At 42.0% G+C, this 17244-nt stretch overlaps 1 protein-coding gene across 1 annotated transcript in view; it reads left to right on the top strand.

Moving 5' to 3' along the window:
- Nucleotides 1–1725: 1725 nt before the first annotated feature.
- LOC128696226 (protein argonaute-4) overlaps nucleotides 1726–17244 on the top strand; it is a 41894-nt gene continuing 26375 nt past the window's right edge. The window contains exon 1 of the mRNA XM_070092236.1: nucleotides 1726–1954. Coding sequence (XP_069948337.1) covers nucleotides 1728–1954 — 227 coding nt within the window. The 5' untranslated portion in view covers nucleotides 1726–1727. The remainder of the gene's footprint in view (nucleotides 1955–17244) is intronic.

Raw genomic sequence — 17244 nt, 5'->3', positions numbered from 1 at the left:
GGTCGATGGATCTATAATTTCCTCACTAACAGAACACAGAGAGTAGTCGTCAACAGAGTAAAGTCCGAGGCAGCTACGGTGAAAAGCTCTGTTCCACAAGGCACAGTACTCGCTCCCATCTTGTTCCTCATCCTTATATCCGACATAGACAAGGATGTCAGCCACAGCACCGTGTCTTCCTTTGCAGATGACACCCGAATCTGCATGACAGTGTCTTCCATTGCAGACACTGCAAAGCTCCAGGCAGACATCAACCAAATCTTTCAGTGGGCTGCAGAAAACAATATGAAGTTCAACGATGAGAAATTTCAATTACTCAGATATGGTAAACATGAGGAAATTAAATCTTCATCAGAGTACAAAACAAATTCTGGCCACAAAATAGAGCGAAACACCAACGTCAAAGACCTGGGAGTGATCATGTCGGAGGATCTCACCTTCAAGGACCATAACATTGTATCAATCGCATCTGCTAGAAAAATGACAGGATGGATAATGAGAACCTTCAAAACTAGGGAGGCCAAGCCCATGATGACACTCTTCAGGTCACTTGTTCTATCTAGGCTGGAATATTGCTGCACACTAACAGCACCTTTCAAGGCAGGTGAAATTGCCGACCTAGAAAATGTACAGAGAACTTTCACGGCGCGCATAACGGAGATAAAACACCTCAATTACTGGGAGCGCTTGAGGTTCCTAAACCTGTATTCCCTGGAACGCAGGAGGGAGAGATACATGATTATATACACCTGGAAAATCCTAGAGGGACTAGTACCGAACTTGCACACGAAAATCACTCATTACGAAAGCAAAAGACTTGGCAGACGATGCACCATCCCCCCAATGAAAAGCAGGGGTGTCACTAGCACGTTAAGAGACCATACAATAAGTGTCAGGGGCCCGAGACTGTTCAACTGCCTCCCAGCACACATAAGGGGGATTACCAACAGACCCCTGGCAGTCTTCAAGCTGGCACTGGACAAGCACCTAAAGTCAGTTCCGGATCAGCCGGGCTGTGGCTCGTATGTTGGTTTGCGTGCAGCCAGCAGCAACAGCCTGGTTGATCAGGCTCTGATCCACCAGGAGGCCTGGTCTCAGACCGGGCCGCGGGGGCGTTGACCCCCGGAACTCTCTCCAGGTAAACTCCAGGTAAACAGTACTGTAGTATTTTTTTATTTATTGTTGTAGTATTTTTTCATCATTATTATAGTCGTAGCACTGTTGTACACTTCTTAAATGGTTGTGTAAACATGTTTTTAGGCTTTTTTTTTATGCACAGGTAAGTGAGAGAAAAGTCAGTTATTCACTTTATGGCAGCAGCCTGGAACCTAATTTGCCATATTATTTGTTACAGTCACTGTATTACTACCATGTTATTATGTTACAGTTACTGTATTACTACCATGTTATTATGTTAGTCACTGTATTACTACCATGTTATTATGTTACAGTTACAGTATTACTACCATGTTATTATGTTAGTCACTGTATTACTACCATGTTAATATGTTACAGTTACTGTATTACTACCATGTTATTATGTTAGTCACTGTATTACTACCATGTTATTATGTTACAGTTACTGTATTACTACCATGTTATTATGTTACAGTCACTGTATTACTACCATGTTATTATGTTACAGTTACTGTATTACTACCATGTTATTATGTTACAGTTACTGTATTACTACCATGTTATTATGTTACAGTCACTGTATTACTACCATGTTATTATGTTACAGTCAACTGATGGTGGATTACTACCGAAATACAAGAAAGCAGAAGCCACAGCGGATCATAATGTTCCGGGAGAACATACCGTGGGACAACTTGAGGAGAGTGTCATGCAAGGAGGTGCGGGCTCTGCAACGCGCCTGTGTTGATATTGAACCTGGTGGTAACTACAGGCCTGGCATCACTTATATTGTCGCACAGAAGAGCCATAACACAAGGTAGGTAGGTGGTTTATAGGTGCTGTAACACAAGGTAGGTAGTTTATAGATGCCTTAACAGAAGGTAGGTGATTTATAGGTGCATGGTTTATAGGCGCTGTCACATTATTTTGGTTTGATTTTAATGATTTTTTATATAGTAATAAGTAAATTAGCTAGATAGCATTGCTTTATGATGTTTATTGATAGAAAACATACAGTGAGTACAAAAAATAACTGACATGGACTACATGGTAAAAATAGGACTTCCAATACTTATGTAGAGCATATTAAACAGCAGAAAGAAGGAGCACTGCAGCAGGCCTACTGTCCCCATGCTAGGCAGGTCCAGTCACCTACTGACCTAAGCTACTTGCCTATGCTAGTCAGGTTCAAGTCACATCCACTTAACCCTTAAACTGTCCAAACGTAGATCTATGTTTTTTCAGCATTTGAAAATATGTAAAAAAACGTAGAGCTTCTTTTTCTTTTTTTACATTTGAAAACGTGTAAAAAAACATTGATCTACGTTTTTTTTTTTTTTGTTATATTTGAAAATATGTAAAAATACGTAGATCTACTTTTGGAGCACTACGCATGTGAATGTAGATCTGTTTGGACAGTTTAAGGGTTAAGAAAGAAGGAACACTGCATCAGACCTGTTACCTCATCAGGTCCAAGTCACATCCACTTAAGAAGGAGCACTGCATCAGACCTATTAGTACAAGCTACTCAGGTCCAACTCACACCCACTCGTGTATTTGTCTATCCTATTTTTAAAACTACACAAGGTTTTAACTTCAGTCAAGGTACTAGGGAATTTGTTCCACTCATTTATAACTCTGTTACCAAACCTGTGCTTTCCTATATCCTTTCTGAATCTGAATTCAAGGTACTCAGTCTTTCCCCATAGGAAAGATTTCTGATATATGAGGCTAACTTTTTCATCCTCTTCTGTACATTTTCCAGTGCATTTATATCTATTCTGTAATACAGTGACCAGAACTGTCCAACATAATCTAAGTGAAACCCAACCAAAGATATACCTGGAGTATACCTGAAGAGGGTTTTGGGAGTCAGTGCCCCTGTGGACCAGTCTGAGACCAGGCCTTGTGGTGGATCAGGGTCTGATCAACCAGGCTGTTACTGCTGCCGCACGCAAACTGATGTACGAACCACAGCCCGGCTGGTCAGATATATGGAGTTGAAGAATAAACTGAGGACTCATGTTATTTATACTTCTTGATATAAAGCAAAGACTTCTATTGCTTTATTGCACTTATTGTTGTCTTGGTTTTAGATTACTGCTAACCAGAAATCCTAAATTTTTTTCACAGTCAGTGATATTAACGCCTACATTATTTAGTTTATAAGTGTCATGTTATTGTCCTTTCCACCAGTTAGAACTTTGCATTTGTCTGTGTTCACCTGCATCTGCCACTTCACTGACCACTGCACCAGTCTATTCAGATCTTCCTGAAGCAGTCTAGCGTCCATGTCAGAATGAATTTGACGGTCTATTTTGGTGTCATCAGCAAACTTGCTTATTCGCTGTTTATTCCCTCAACCCTGTCGTTTATGTAGATTTTGAACAACAATGGGCCCAACATTGACCTTGACCTCTGTAGACCACTATTTGTGATGCATTCCTGCTCTGCTTTCTCCCCATTTATGCAAAATCTCTGTTGCCAATCTGTCAGCTCCCCCTCTATACAGGAAAAAAATTCTTCTATTCCGTGCCTCAACTTTCCTCAATAGCCTCCAGTGTGGAACTCTATCAAAAGCCTTATTGAAGTCCATATACACAATATCATATTCATTACCATGATCTACCTCCTCAAATACCTTAGTGAAAAAAGTTAGTAAATTTGTTAGGCAGGAACGCCCCTTTGTAAATCCCTGCTGAGATTTATTAACCTCTTGAGGGTCCATGCCATAGTTCTGTGGCTTTGAAGCCAGTGTCTGTGCTGTAGTTCTACATGATGGGCTCAAGTCGGATAACCTGTGAGTGGTAAATTTGGGCCTACATATGAAAGAATGGGTCTATGCAGTAAGTGTTCTCCTTATAAAAAATCCTGCAGCATGCAGTGCACAATGAAAAAAAAAACAGCAGCTATGTTTTTGGCTTAAAACAGCAACTTTGCAGTGTATTTTTTGTATGGTTTTCATGGTTGTATTCTCGGTTTCTTGGTCTCATTTGATAGAATAGAAGACATGTTATGGAAATATAGATGATTTTGATTGGTTTTAGGATGGAAAATAGTGTAGAAGTGAGCTCAAAGTAGCGAAAATGTTCGATTTTTGCCGATGTCTAATGCACATCAGCTGGTGGGTCTAATATGTGTTCACAAATGCCCTGATGTTATTTATACAATTATTACAAGAACATATAGCAATAAATCTTCTGGTTTTTGGTGTGAATAAAAATCCTTTTTAAATGAAAAATCAATTTGGAATTCATGTGTAAAGCCTGGAAACATAACTAATGAACAAAGAAAATGTTATTTTAGTGCCAGGAATGCCTGCATTGTTTATTCTTGACCCTATTTTGAAGCCGGAATATTTTGAAATGTGTGAAATTGGCCAAATTACCATTTTCTGATCAATTTTTTGGGTAGTGAAAATCGTTGGTCGTTTTCTTGTGCTCACTCGATAAAACAGAAGGTATACTAATGAAATAGCTAATAATTTGGTCAACTGGAACAATGTAATTGACCTAAAATAGGACTTAAATTGGGCAAAATCGCCGATGCCTCAATATCGCTGACACAGCAAAATTCGTGATAACAAAAAGGCACAATACCGTGACTGGAACGATACACAAATAACCCGCACATAAAAGAGAGAAGCTTACGACGATGTTTCGGTCCGACTTGGACCATTGACAAAGTCACACTAACCAGAGGTGGAGCAGGACGGCTATATATAGGCAGGAAGAGGTGGTGGTAGTAGTAGTAGTAGTAGTAGTACAAGAGTTGTATATAATATCGACAAGATGAAATTAAGACACATGCACAACACCCGGGCATCCCCATCATAGACGTTTTGCCATCCAGCCAGCCACTGGATGGCAAAACGTCCACAACAAAGACAACCAGACGCCGCACATGTGTCTTAATTTCATCAGTAGTTGTAGTAGTAGTAGTAGAAGAAGAAGAGGTAGTAGTAGTGGTAGTGGTAGAAGTGGGAAATAAAAAGGACGAGCCAGTCAAATACAAAGGAAGGGGAGCACTGCAAGAGAGCTAGATGCCCACAGAGGGAGAGCAAGCGCACAGAGGTGCATGAAAGGGAAGTGGTGAAACAAATGAAGAAGGAACAGAAACACGAGACAGGAGAGAGAAAGACAACCCAGATGAGAAAAGGAAAGAGGAAAGGGGAAGAGGAAGAAGAAGAAAAAGAAAAAGAAAAAATGAGGATTCAGGTTAAGTCACGGGTGTTCTGAAGTTTGGAGCATTTTACAATGTAGTGGGAGAGGAAGGCATCTACAGAGACAAAGCCAGGGCTAAGGTTCATACAAGGAAAGTTGTGTATTAGAGAGGATTCAACTAGACGGCAACTGTTCGAGTTGGAAGTAGGGAAGACAGTTTTAGCAGAAGACCAGTCAATAGGATGGCTATGATCTCTGATGTGACAGAAAAGAGCACTGTTAGTGTCGGCAAACCTAACACTATTTTTGTGCTCCCTAAGTCTGTTAGAAAGAGATCGACCAGTTTCTCCGAAGTATTGAAGAGGACAGGAGGAGCAAGAAATAGAGTAGACACCAGGAACATCTTTAGAGGGAGGAGAGGTATGAACGAGATTAGTGCGAAAGGTAAGCTTGATGTCTAAGGGACGGAGAGAATTGTTGAGATTAGAAAGACCGGAAATGTAGGGAAGGCAGAGGATAGAAGAGTTCTCATGAGTAGAGAGTTTGGGAGAGAAGAAATTGCATTTAGCACGTGAGAGGGCAGAGTCTATGAAATGGGAAGGGTAGCCAAGACGGGAGAACGAATTATGAAGAGTGGAAATTTCTGTTGGAAGGAATTGAGGATCACAGATGCGGAGGGCACGGAGAAAGAGGGAGATAAGAACACTTTTCTTGACAGGGGAAGCATGATAGGAAAAGTAGTGAATGTACATGCCACTGTGCATAGGTTTACGGTAAACGGAAAAGGAAAAACCTACCTGACTGTCTTGCTGAACAAGTTCTGCCACCTTCCTTCTCCCACTTCCTGAAAACCAACCCACTGGGCACTCCCTTTCCTGATCATGCCCGTCTCCTACTTCAACAGCTCATTCTTTCTACTAAATCACAGGTTGAAGATGCCTTCTTTACTTTCCGTCAACGTATGACAATGTTAGTGTTGGATTTAAGAGAAGAAAGGGCAAGTTGGTAATGGCGTGGAAGGTGGTGATTCTTAGAAAACAGACTAACAAGAGCAGGAAGGAGAGCACCACGAAAAGTGGACAAGTCAGGAAGATTACGGAAGCGAGATTGACGAAAGGAATCAGAAGAGCTAATCAGGGAAATACCAGCGCGAGGAGTAGGCGAAGTGGCAAAGGAAAGGCCAAAACCAAGAAGTTCAAGCTCATACTGAGTGAGACAGAAGACAGATTAGTAACACAGTCAGTGAGGGAGAATTTAGACCAAGGGCTAGCTGAGATGAGACGTTGAAGTTTATTCTGTAGTTTGGAAGAATGAATTTGTGCATTCAGGCGAGCAGTGTCAAAGGCAATGGTAGAGAGAAGGTTACAGAGATCCTGTGGTAGAGCCGCAAAGAGAGCACGTTGACGTTGACGGAAAGTAAAGAAGGCATCTTCAGCCTGTGATTTAGTAGAAAGAATGAGCTGTTGAAGTAGGAGATGGGCATGATCAGGAAAGGGAGTGCCCAGTGGGTTGGTTTTCAGGAAGTGGGAGAAGGAAGGTGGCAGAAATTGTTCAGCAAGACAGTCACGTAGGTTTTTCCTTTTCCGTTTACCATAAACCTATGCACAGTGGCATGTACATTCACTACTTTTCCTATCATGCTTCCCTTGTCAAGAAAAGTGTTCTTATCTCCCTCTTTCTCTGTGCCCTCCGCATCTGTGATCCTCAGTTCCTTCCAGCAGAAATTTCCACTCTTCATAATTCGTTCTCCCGTCTTGGCTACCCTTCCCATTTCATAGACTCTGCCCTCTCACGTGCTAAATGCAATTTCTTCTCTCCCAAACTCTCTACTCATGAGAACTCTTCTATCCTCTGCCTTCCCTACATTTCCGGTCTTTCTAATCTCAACAATTCTCTCCGTCCCTTAGACATCAAGCTTACCTTTCGCACTAATCTCGTTCATACCTCTCCTCCCTCTAAAGATGTTCCTGGTGTCTACTCTATTTCTTGCTCCTCCTGTCCTCTTCAATACTTCGGAGAAACTGGTTGATCTCTTTCTGACAGACTTAGGGAGCACAAAAATAGTGTTAGGCTTGCCGACACTAACAGTGCTCTTTTCTGTCACGTCAGAGATCATAGCCATCCTATTGATTGGTCTTCTGCTAAAACTGTCTTCCCTACTTCCAACTCGAACAGTCGCCGTCTAGTTGAATCCTCTCTAATACACAACTTTCCTTGTATGAACCTTAGCCCTGGCTTCGTCTCTGTAGATGCCTTCCTCTCCCACTACATTGTAAAATGCTCCAAACTTCAGAACACCCGTGACTTAACCTGAATCCTCATTTTTTCTTTTTCTTTTTCTTCTTCTTCCTCTTCCCCTTTCCTCTTTCCTTTTCTCATCTGGGTTGTCTTTCTCTCTCCTGTCTCGTGTTTCTGTTCCTTCTTCATTTGTTTCACCACTTCCCTTTCACGCACCTCTGTGCGCTTGCTCTCCCTCTGTGGGCATCTAGCTCTCTTGCAGTGCTCCCCTTCCTTTGTATTTGACTGGCTCGTCCTTTTTATTTCCCACTTCTACCACTACCACTACTACTACCTCTTCTTCTTCTACTACTACTACAACTACTGATGAAATTAAGACACATGTGCGGCGTCTGGTTGTCTTTGTTGTGGACGTTTCGCCATCCAGTGGCTGGCTGGATGGCGAAACGTCTATGATGGGGATGCCCGGGTGTTGTGCATGTGTCTTAATTTCATCTTGTCGGTATTATATACAACTCTTGTACTACTACTACTACTACTACCACCACCTCTTCCTGCCTATATATAGCCGTCCTGCTCCACCTCTGGTTAGTGTGACTTTGTCAATGGTCCAAGTCGGACCGAAACGTCGTCGTAAGCTTCTCTCTTTTATGTGCGGGTTATTTGTGTAAAATTTGTGATAGCATAATTTCGTCAATTTTCCATCAAATTTCATATCTTTTGTTTTATTACATCCAGAAAAAGATTCTCTACCATTTCGTAAAACAAAAAAAATGTTTTTGAATATTCTTGGACTCTGAAGACAAGTTTCAGGTCAGGGTTTGAGACCTTCAATGAGTTAATCAATTTGTCTTTCAAGGCTATGAATAGCCTCGGCACTTATTTATAACATCATTATGCATAGTGTAATAAGTTAATTTCTTATTGCATTTTTACATTGACTGGTTAATGTTGCAAGTTGGACTGTAACATCATCATAAGATTCAGTCAACTATGTGTGGTTTATTTGCATATTGTTCCAGGCACTGTATTGTGACTATATATTCCCCACTATACTTCTGTTTTCTTAACATAAAAACTACAATTTCATTAATATTGTTACACTTTTTAAAGTTCTGTTATTTGAGTTAAATACAGGTCCTCCATCACAAATCCGGCATCATTGGGACCTGTAGTGTGCCGGATTACTGAGTTTGCCGGATTGAGACTCTATGACCGCGGGTTCAATCCCGGCCGGGGGTATGGTTTATTTGCAATCGTGTCATTACGATTTCTTAAGTCATGCAGAGTGGTTAGGTTAGAATACACTTAATAAAATTAACCAACTTGACTTACACAAAGTTCATTGAACATCAGCAAAAATCGAAAATTTTCCACTACTTTTAGCTCAATTTCAAGGTACAGTGGACCCCCGCATACCGTTGGCATCACATAACGTTAAATCCGCATACCGATACATTTTATCGCTAAGATTTTGCCTCACATACCGCTAAAAAACCCGCTCAACACTATTCGTCCGAGGCGCGTCTAATGTGCGGCCTGAGCCAGCCTCACATGTTCCACCAGTGGCATTGTTTACAAGCCAGCCTCCGCGGTAACATCCAAGCATACAATCGTAACATTTCATATTATTACAGTGTTTTTGTTGATTTTATCTGCAAAATAAGTGACCATGGGCCCCAAGAAAGCTTCTAGTGCCAAGCCTGTGATAAAAAGGGTGAGAAATATTATCGAAATACTGTGGTACCATGGTCAACTGCTGCTGCTGCTGCTGCTGCTGCTGCTGTAGCACTGTCAGCTGCTGCTGCTGCTGCTGCTGTACCACCGTCAGCTGCTGCTGCTGCTGCTGCTGTACCACCGTCAGCTGCTGCTGCTGCTGCTGTAGCACCGTCAGCTGCTGCTGCTGCTGTAGCACCATCAGCTGCTGCTGCTGCTGTAGTACCGTCTGCTGCTGCTGCTGCTGTAGTACTGTCTGCTGCTGCTGCTGTAGTACTGTCTGCTGCTGCTGCTGTAGTACTGTCTGCTGCTGCTGTAGCATTGTCAGCTGCTGCTGCTGCTGTAGCACTGTCAGCTGCTGCTGCTGCTGCTGCTGCACTGTCAACTGCTGCTGCTGCTGTAGCACTGTCAGCTGCTGCTGCTGCTGCTGTAGCACTGTCAGCTGCTGCTGCTGCTGCTGCTGTAGCACCGTTGTTGGTGTGGCTTATTGTGAGTACCAAGAAACAATTAACCCCAGAGGGTTAGCCACCCAGGATAACCCAAAAAGTCATTGTCATCGAAGACTGTCTAACTTATTTCCATTGGGGTCCTTAATCTTGTCTCCCAGGATGCAACCCACACCAGTCGACTAACACCCAGGAGAACAGGGAAAAACGCCTGGAACTAGTGCTCATATTGGTGAATTTAAAGCCAGCAAAGGTTGGTTTGAGAGATTTAAGAATCGTAGTGGCATACACAGTGTGATAAGGCATGTTCTGGAAGAAAATGCCAAACAGGACCTACAGTACTCAGGAGGAAAAGGCACTCCCAGGACACAGTGTCTCATCAGTCATTGCTGCATCTTCAATAAAGGTAAGTGTCATTTATTCTTCATTTAGTAGAGTAGTACATGCACAATATATACTGTGCATGTACTACTCTACTATTGTGCATGTATCCTTCTCTTTGTGTGTTGGAAAATGTATATTTCATGTGGTAAAATTTTTTTTTTCATACTTTTGGGTGTCTTGCACGGATTAATTTGATTTCCATTATTTCTTATGGGGAAAATTCATTCACATAACGATAATTTCGCATAACAATGAGCTCTCATGAACGGATTAATATCGTTATGCGGGGGTCCACCGTACTTTTCGTCATGAAAGCAATCAAAATCATGTCTATTTCTGTAATACATCTTCCATTCTATCAAATGAGACCAAAAAAATGAAAATGCAACCATAAAAACCATACAAAAATATACCGTAAAGAGGCGGCTAATGGCTGAGAAGTGAACTCCCTTATTTATCGCCCTTTTTTTTTTTTTTTTTTTTGTACGTTAAGAAGCATCTTTCCATCATACATTGCCCTAGTTTCAGTGAGATAGCCCAACAAACAACTGAGAAAAAAAATATTTACCAAAAATCATATATGGCAAGCCCAAGCCAGGTACTGGAAATAAGTCACTTTGTCTGACTCTTCTGAGTTATCCTAGGTTCTCTATTGTTACATTGGTTTGTCCCTTATTACTTTGATAGTAAGGTTCTCACTACATGTTCTAGTGTGGGGTAGCTTTTTACTTAATGGCCTTATCTGTTTAGGGGTAATACTTACATCATGGCTGATCATCTTGAGTGTCTCTGATACCCTTTCACCAGCCCTCTTCACAGGTTATGTAAACTACTACTATAAAAATATAACTGTATTCTCAATAGAAATGTACAGAATATACAATCACAGCCTCACATTTTCAAAACAAAATCTACACACTCCATACCTGTTCTCCACATGGTGTGTTCCAACAACTTTTGTCCTTCTCTCTTCTTGACATAACTCTGGGCTAACCAGTGTTTTGACACACTTTAGTCACCCTGGGTATGGTGGCCACAACTTAAATTATAAAAACTCACCCCTGGAGCACACATGATGCCCCAAAAGATAGAAGAAGGACCCAGAGATTCTGCCAGGTTGAAGGTCAGCCACAGAGAGAGAGAGTCAGTGAGAGGGAGAGAGAGAGAGAGAGCCTGGCTAAGCTCCTCCCACCAAAACAAAAGACTGTTGCCAAGCACAATTCTACCACACCTTAATTTTACTTTTACAAAAAGAAATACAACTTTATAAACTACTTATTTAAATTGTGTGTTTATGTGTCTATAGTATAACCTATTATATTGAGAAAAATAGGCTTGACCCAGCTGCCTCTCAGTCATAAGGTTGATCAGTCCTTCTGACATTTAGAGCGAAGTCCCCATCAATTCAATATAATTAGGTATTCCAGAGTAACTGTTACTTATAAATACATGTTGGGTCCTATAGCCCCATAACACCCCCACCTCCAGACGAAGTCTCACAAAAGCTAGCCGTGTCCCTCAGGATACGGCTAGTAAAAAGTATATTGCTTAAGTCTGAAGGCGGTAAACAAGACTACTAGAAATGCTACATATTTCCCAGCACCATAACTACTCTTCACTTTACTGTTATTTACAACAGATTGCAGAATTTTTTATAAAAGCATTTTAACCATACCCATATACTCAAGGGTGTAACTATTTACAATTTTAGTGGCTTTTAAACAATACACATTACAATGCAAGAATTGCACACAATGTCCACTGTGAAAGCCCGTACCAACAGGCCTGTGCCTCTGCTGCGGTAATCCAGCAAGCAACTGGTATTCCAGGGTGGCATCTTCCTGATCAGGAGACGAGAGTAGAGCCAAACCCAGAGCAGTCAGGTGTACACCAGGCAGGAAACTTCACAAAACATGTCAAGGTGTCTCTCACTTGGTGGCCGAACCAAACAGTGAGACTTCCAGTCAACACTCACGATCCTTAACATGGTCAGGCACTCAAGCCCATCTTCCGAGGTCCCACTCCACACAGATCCTCCAAACTTATGAAGAGGAGGCTGTCATAGAACATGGAGGGGTCCAAGGGACCACAAAGGCAAATCGTCGGGCCGTTTTGTACATAGAGCACACCAAGACACAACATCACATACCTTCCTGAACGTCTCATGTTACCGAAGGTTGTCAACCACTGCCTCAACTCACATTTACGTACACCCTGACCCTCGTCACACTTTTGGCTCTGACTCGACTCCTTCACAGTCAGATGGCTGGTAGAGAGTACTCAGGCTCGCCGAGAGTCCACCACTGCGAAAACAACAAGGTCAGCACATGACAAACACTATGTACAAAGTACGCACCATGCATCTACATGAAACATCTAGAGAGAGCATCAGCAACCACATTCTCTGAGCCTTTTATATATTTGACTTCCAAATTAAAAGGCTGTAGGAACAAAGCCCATTTTAAGAGTCTGATTTTAGTCACCATACACAGGAACAGGATGAAGAAATCCTGAGACATGTACAAATGCTGAATAGCCAGCCCCAAAATGAAAATTTTCTTTCCTGTGGTAAAATGTTGACATTTAAACTTAGAAGGTTGTTCATAGATAGTAACAGTTTTGCAACCTCTCGCAGTGCAACAACAACAACAAAGACATCTCTTTGCACCCAGGTTGGATACATCAAGTTTACACAAATACCATCACGTTCCATCTCACACACAAATTTTAAGCACACATTGAACACAATTTGCATTACACACATTAAAATGGTACTGGAACACAGGCCATGGAAATCACATCTTCCTTCCCTATACCTGGAGTTTACCTGGAGAGAGTTTCGGGGGTCAACGCCCCTGCGGCCCGGTCTGTGACCAGGCCTCCTGGTGGATCAGCCCCTGATCAACCAGGCTGTTGCTGCTGGCTGCACACAAACCAACGTACGAGCCACAGCCCGGCTGATCAGGAACTGACTTTAGGTGCTTGTCCAGTGCCAGCTTGAAGACTGCCAGGGGTCTATTGGTAATCCCCCTTATGTGTGCTGGGAGGCAGTTGAACAGTCTCGGGCCCCTGACACTTATTGTATGGTCTCTTAACGTGCTAGTGACACCCCTGCTTTTCATTGGGGGGATGGTGCATCGTCTGCCAAGTCTTTTGCTTTCGTAGTGAGTAATTTTCGTGTGCAAGTTCGGTACTAGTCCCTCTAGGATTTTCCAGGTGTATATAATCATGTATCTCTCCCTCCTGCGTTCCAGGGAATACAGGTTTAGAAACCTCAAGCGCTCCCAGTAATTGAGGTGTTTTATCTCCGTTATGCGCGCCGTGAAAGTTCTCTGTACATTTTCTAGGTCGGCAATTTCACCTGCCTTGAAAGGTGCTGTTAGAGTGCAGCAATATTCCAGCCTAGATAGAACAAGTGACCTGAAGAGTGTCATCATGGGCTTGGCCTCCCTAGTTTTGAAGGTTCTCATTATCCATCCTGTCATTTTTCTAGCAGATGCGATTGATACAATGTTATGTTTGCATCTCTTAGTGCATAAGTATCAATCTTTCTAATCCTGTAAACCTTAGTTGTTAAACGTACTTTGTGGTAGTCAGTGTTTATGCCCAGGGTGCCATCTAATTTGGGAACCATGAAGCATGGGAATGCCCACTGACTCTCACTAAGCACTACAAACTGGTGTTGGAAGAATTTCACTTCTTCCTCCATCTCCAATTTTTCATACAGATTTTTCCCACACAAAAATTGTTGAATTGGCTCAGCTTCCTTAACAATTTCTTCATGGAGTTTCAACTTTTCCCCAATACTGACATCCCAAACTTTATAAAGTTCCAAGGTGGCTGAGCCAACTCTCCAACATTTTTCTCATTAAAACCAAGCATGCATTTCCCAAAATCTTTTACACACATGTTATTTCTTAAATACACTTTTGGTATTAAATACAGATTATTGTTTTGCAGCCCTTTACATTCCATTAAAACATTGGTCTCTCTGAATTTTTGACATAACTTCAAACCCTTTAACCGGTTACTGTGTACATTATACTCATTCTTTTTCTTGCTTGGGGGTGTGGGTTTTATATCTAACCCCTGGGAACTTCCCCCACAACATGTTCAGCTCACAGCAACTTGCCATACAGATTTTCACATGAATTTGCTCCAGTATCAGCACTTCCTCTCCAGCCTCCAGAGTATCATGGTCCACATTATGGTCCCACATCATCATCCTGGTCTGGTTGATGGGCACGTTCACTGGTACCATCCACCTCATACGAGTCAAACAGTGTCTGAAACTGAGAAAAAGCTCCGAGGGGGGAGCATCACCATCCTCCCCAAGCCAATAGCTCAGATTCCAGAGTGCTTCCCCACTCAGCAAATACAAAGAAAGGGATCCTCTCATCCCAGTTGTTAGTATTGTCTATACCATAGGCTTGCATCATTGTCTTGAGGGTTTGATGTAATTTCTCTATTTCCCCTTGAGATGGAGAGTGATACACAGTTGAACACTGAGGCTCTACTTTTAGTCCCTTCAAAACATTTCTAAAAGACTTTGAGGTAAAGTTAGGCCCTTGGTCTTTTTGCACTGCTTGAGGAAAACAAACATGAAAAAAGAACTTCATCAAAACCCTTAAGACTACATGAGCAGTTATCTTATGCAGAGGGACTGCTTCCAGGTACCTGGTAGTGGAGCAAATATTTGTGAGTAAATAATCATTTCCCAGTTTGGTCCTTGGGAGTGGGCCAACGACATCTACTACCAGCTTGCTGAAGAGTTCACCTGGTGCTGAAATAGACTGGAGGGGAACAGGTTTAATACTTAGACTAGGTTTCCCTATAAATTGAAAGACATGATAGGTCTCAATATACTCTCTGACAGTCTCCCACAGCTGAGACCAGAAGAAATGCCTGGTAACCTTGGACATCACCACCTGGGGACAAAACCCTTGTTCTCCTTCCATCGATACTGCAAACAGAGGTGAATTCTTTGTAAGAGTTTCCTCCCTGAAATGCAAACACTTATTTAACTGTAAAATCTCTTCCTCAGCAACAGCGACATTTTCCTGCACAGAAATTAATTGCACCCTAGCAGGTGCAGCCTCTCTCACACTATTTAACTGATCCATTCTCCAATCATGCTCAGCTCTGGCTGGAACATCCTTTTCTTCAGTTGACTGCAGTTCAACATCAGAAAGCAGAGTTACCAAACTTAAGCCCTCACCATCCTCATGAGAAATATCATGAAGACTGTTGGTAGCATGATCATGAGCCATGCTTCTCATGGTGGAACCATCAGGGAGAAGGTCTGGCAGGGTTTTCCTAGCCATTTCCTCCCAACATTTCGGACTTGGTTTCCCCCAAACTAGTTGTTCCTCACTGTCTAACAGGCCCATAACATTATTCCCTAATAAGAGGTCGACCCCTTCGAAGGGAATTTCATCTGAGATACCTACAGGGAGATAGCCAACTTGGTATGTAGAGTCTACCCATAATTTGTGTACCGGTGTCCTTATGGTTGAACCCGTAATACCCTTCAACAATATATCTACCCCAGTATAGGTATCCTTAGACATTGGTAGCACTCCAGCACGTAGCAAAGAGTAGGTGCTACATCCATCTCTCAAGGACAATATGTTCTCAACTCTGCCTACATTCTTTTGGGGTCTAGATCCAAAGGTTCCTCCTCACCTTGCCTTGAAGACCTAATGCAGGCAACTGGATGTATCTCTGCAGTTAGAGTCCTCTGGGGTGGTTCCTCCCTTTCCTGATCTCGCCGCCTTGACCAGCAAAACTTTTGTGTGTGTCCAGTTTTGTTACAGTAGTAACAGGCATAACTCTTAAAGGTATTTTTACCATTTGGTGTAGGACTGGTACTGTTTACTCGAGGACCTGAAAAATTATCTGATTGTCTAAGTAAACTTTGAACTCCAGCTGACTTACCTTTTCCTTCTATTTTAGAGGGCACCTCAGCCTTCATTTGTCCCTGAAAATTCTTGTCCCACTTACCTTTATGACCATAGGACTTGGATTAAGGTTTAGAATGAGTGGGGAAATTTTCAGAAGCAGCATGACTGTTTTTACTTACCAATTCCCAGCGAGCCAAGAATCGGTCACCTAGATCCAGTGCTTCTGAAAGATTATCTGGGTTTTTGTCCTCCAGATATTCTCTGAGGTCAACAGGGATTGTATTGTACAATTCCTCATGAACCATCAGATCTACTAATTTGTTATAGTCTTTATTAACTCCTTTGGAACAAACCCATTTCTTAAAAAAGGAACAGTTTCTCATTCCCAAACTCAGTTAAGGTCTGCCCATCCTGAAATTTTTGATTCCTGAACTTTTGTCTATATTTCTCAGGTATCATTTGGTATGCAAGCAATACTTCCTCTTTAATCTTATCATAATCAGAAAAATTTTGCCCCTCCAGAGTCTCTACTCTCTGGAATCCTTTACCCACAAGTTGCGTGCGAACTAGGGTAGCCCACTTCTGTTTGGGCCATCCTTGCTCCAAAGCAGTCTTCTCAAAAAAAGAAAAATATCTATCTGGGTCACTCTCTGTAAACTTAGGGACAAAATTTGCAGCTTTAGTTATGTTAAAGTACTGCTCAGGCTCTTGTTCTGAACCTCCTAACCTCTGACGTTCTTCCTCCTTAGCTTTCATTAATTTCATTTCAGCCTCTAGTACAGCTAATTTCAGTCTCATTCTCTCCATTTCCATATCACCTGGAGTAGGTGATCCCTCATGTTCACTGTTAACAGGCATGTTTACTGATGAATTATTACCTTCTTCCCTGAAGCCTAAAAAATCTGAAGACTCATCTTCTGACATAGTTTTATCTTTAAACACTTGCTTCCCTCTTACAGTATCAGTAGACAAAGTTTTCCCACAGGCACATAAAATAACACAAATTGAATGTAAACTATGCACATAGCACTTACCATAACCACAACAGAAATGTGTTACTTAACCTTTCTCCCACCTTAGGAGAAAAACAACCTGTAAACTAATATATGAAAACAACACTTCCACTGACACCACCTTGGTAAATCTTCTACCAGAAACATGCAACTGTTATTACCCCATACCAGCACATATAGTTCAAAGAATGTTTTGAGTTATTTTAGCAGTCAAATAACTCTCCCGGTCAAGCTCCCATGTTAC

The sequence above is a fragment of the Cherax quadricarinatus genome, chromosome 39 (assembly GCF_038502225.1).
Source record: "Cherax quadricarinatus isolate ZL_2023a chromosome 39, ASM3850222v1, whole genome shotgun sequence".
Classification (NCBI taxonomy): Eukaryota; Metazoa; Arthropoda; class Malacostraca; order Decapoda; family Parastacidae; genus Cherax; species Cherax quadricarinatus.
The sequence above is the reverse complement of the archived record's forward strand: the minus strand, read 5'-3'. Positions and strand labels throughout refer to the sequence as shown.